At 34.5% G+C, this 2,617-nt stretch overlaps 1 protein-coding gene across 1 annotated transcript; it reads left to right on the top strand.

Annotated features, from left to right (window-relative positions):
• Positions 1-392: 392 nt before the first annotated feature.
• LOC133179753 (uncharacterized) lies at positions 393-2,378 on the top strand. The gene has a single exon (XM_061314446.1). The coding sequence runs from the start codon at positions 393-395 to the stop codon at positions 2,376-2,378; it is 1,986 nt and encodes a 661-aa protein (XP_061170430.1).
• The last annotated feature ends 239 nt before the right edge of the window (positions 2,379-2,617 follow it).

Below are 2,617 nucleotides of genomic sequence, written 5' to 3'. Positions count from 1 at the left end.
AAAATAGTTTACCAACTTAAATTTCGCAACATGTTCTCAAAAACTCTAAGTCCAATTGTGTGTTTGCTATATATAGAGAACTGTTTGCTATTTAAATGATAAAGTATGTGTGACTTCGTGGCTTAGTGGTCATCGAGGCTGTGTAGAAGCACACATTCATTGGTCGCGAGTGTTCGAATCATACTGTGATTTTTTTTTTTTTAGTTCAGGTTGAAATTTAGATCAGTATTATATATATTTTTTCAGTGGGAACAAAATAAAATATACGAAATAATGAAATCATTTACGGTCAATTAATATACATATATTTCCTATTACATATATGTTTTCAAAATAAGATTTTAAATGCATTCAGTTCGAGACTACATTACACGATTTAAATGTAAACAATCATGGGCCGACCAGCACGATATGGCTGTTCTGTATGCAAAAAACAGTTAAAAGGAAAGGTAAAGCGTACCATCTCCCAACCATTGAAAACATATTTGATACAACATGGATATAAACTAGGTGGAGAAAGTCAAATCTGTACCAAATGCAGAATAAATGCCAAGTCTATAGTACAGAGTGCGCCAAAAGATAGATCTAGATGTAGTATCCAACTTCCTTTTGTGTCGGCTGGAAATTCACATAACAAATGCGTATTTTGTAATGCAAGAAAAGGTATCGTAGTAGTACCAAAAGAGGCCAGAACAGATGCATTCATACACTTCCAATTACTTATACCTGTCGGATGCAAATGCTGTCGAAAGCATTTAATTGGGAAACAACTAAATAGAGATGTAAATGTTGACTTTACAAAATATAAGAGACAACATTCAGTGTTACCATCAAAAGAATTAAATGATTTACTTGAACGAGTACGTTTCAAAGCGCTGAGGTCTTATGACAGTAGTAGTCTCAGTTTTAATAAACTCTCCAATGATGAAGATTATATTTCTTTATTAGGCATTTCTAAAGCGAATTTCGATGACTTGGTTACAAATGTAACATCTATGAGAAATACAAAAATTCGAACAATAAGAAATGCAGTTGGTATCCTTCTATTCAAATTGAAATCTGGCTTATCAAATGGATTGCTGGCCACTCTTTGTGGATTTCGATGTAGGCGACAAGTGGCTGAAATCATTGAAAGTGCTCGAATAGCTATCGTAAAAGATTTTGTGCCCCATAACCTTGGTTTTGATCATATAACCAGAGAAAGTATCATAGAAAATCACACAACAGATATCTCAAAACAACTTTTTTCAGATCCTATTTCAAACACTGTCATATTAGTGCTAGATGGTACTTACATATATATACAAAAAAGTGCGTCGTACAAATTTCAACGACTCTCTTATTCTGTGCACAAAGGGAGACCCTTGGTAAAACCATTCCTGATAACAACAACCAGCGGTTACATCGTAGAGGTCTTCGGACCTTACTTAGCAAATGGTCGAAACAACGATGCCTCCATATTAAAGACTGTGATGAAAACAAATAAGGGCAATATAATGGATTTCCTCACCGAAAATGATGTGCTTGTGGTAGATAGGGGATTCCGTGACTCGACAGATTTTCTAAATGAATGCGGGTTTAAAACACAGATGCCAGTCTTTCTACCAAAATCTTGCAAACAACACAGTACAATCGAAGCAAATGCATCAAGAATGGTAACTAAAATACGGTGGGTGGTTGAGGCTGCCAACGGCAGACTTAAAAAATGGCGATTTTTGGATAATGTTGTCAGCAACTCAAACATTCCTTCAGTCGGTGACTTCGTAAGAATCGTGTGTTCTTTAATTAACAAATACAGACCACCTTTGAAAACAAATGATGTAAATGATTTTAATAATGGTTTTAAAATGTTAATGATGTCGAAGAACAATGAAAATGTCTTGAAAGAACTTGTTACTAAAGATTCCAATTACAGATACCGGACAAATTCAAAACTCTGGAAGAGTATCGACGCACGTGATGCTGCGATCAACTTCCCTGCCCTCTCCGAGGAAGATGTTAGACAACTAACATTTGGAACATATCAAATCCGGCAAGCAAATTCTTATATTAGAGAACATATTGATGAAACCGGCCAATACGCAATTGATGTGTCATATGTAGAATCTGACTTGATTCACTGTCGAATACAATCCAGACACACTAGCAGCACTCTTTATAATCTTTGGATTAGGTTCACTATATCAGCAGTGACCTCTTGGTACTGTCAGTGCAAGAGTGGTGCTAGAACTTTAGGGTGCTGTGCACACATCTGCAGTGTAATCTGGTATTTAGGTTATCATCGTCACCAGTGCAATAAAATCGAGAAAGACAGATACATGTCAAGTGTTGACGATGCTGGACAATACCAGACGGACAATGATGATGAATCAGAATAATAAGACAAAATAACATGCTACACTTCTTGACTTTGTATATATATATATATATATTTTTTTTTTTTTTTTTTTTTTTTTTTTTTTGAAAAAATTCTAGATAACTTTAACTTTGTTATTAACACCAACAAAAGCTCTCCTGTATCATAAAATATATACACTTACATAATCAAATATAAACATATATGTAACACTCAATTAATACACAGTCTGAAAGGTTTCACTTGTTAAACATTTTGTAA

Source organism: Saccostrea echinata, unplaced genomic scaffold, assembly GCF_033153115.1.
Source record: "Saccostrea echinata isolate AGI-Se365-2 ecotype Australia unplaced genomic scaffold, CSIRO_AGI_Sech_v1 ptg000005l, whole genome shotgun sequence".
Classification (NCBI taxonomy): domain Eukaryota; kingdom Metazoa; phylum Mollusca; class Bivalvia; order Ostreida; family Ostreidae; genus Saccostrea; species Saccostrea echinata.
The sequence above is the reverse complement of the archived record's forward strand: the minus strand, read 5'-3'. Positions and strand labels throughout refer to the sequence as shown.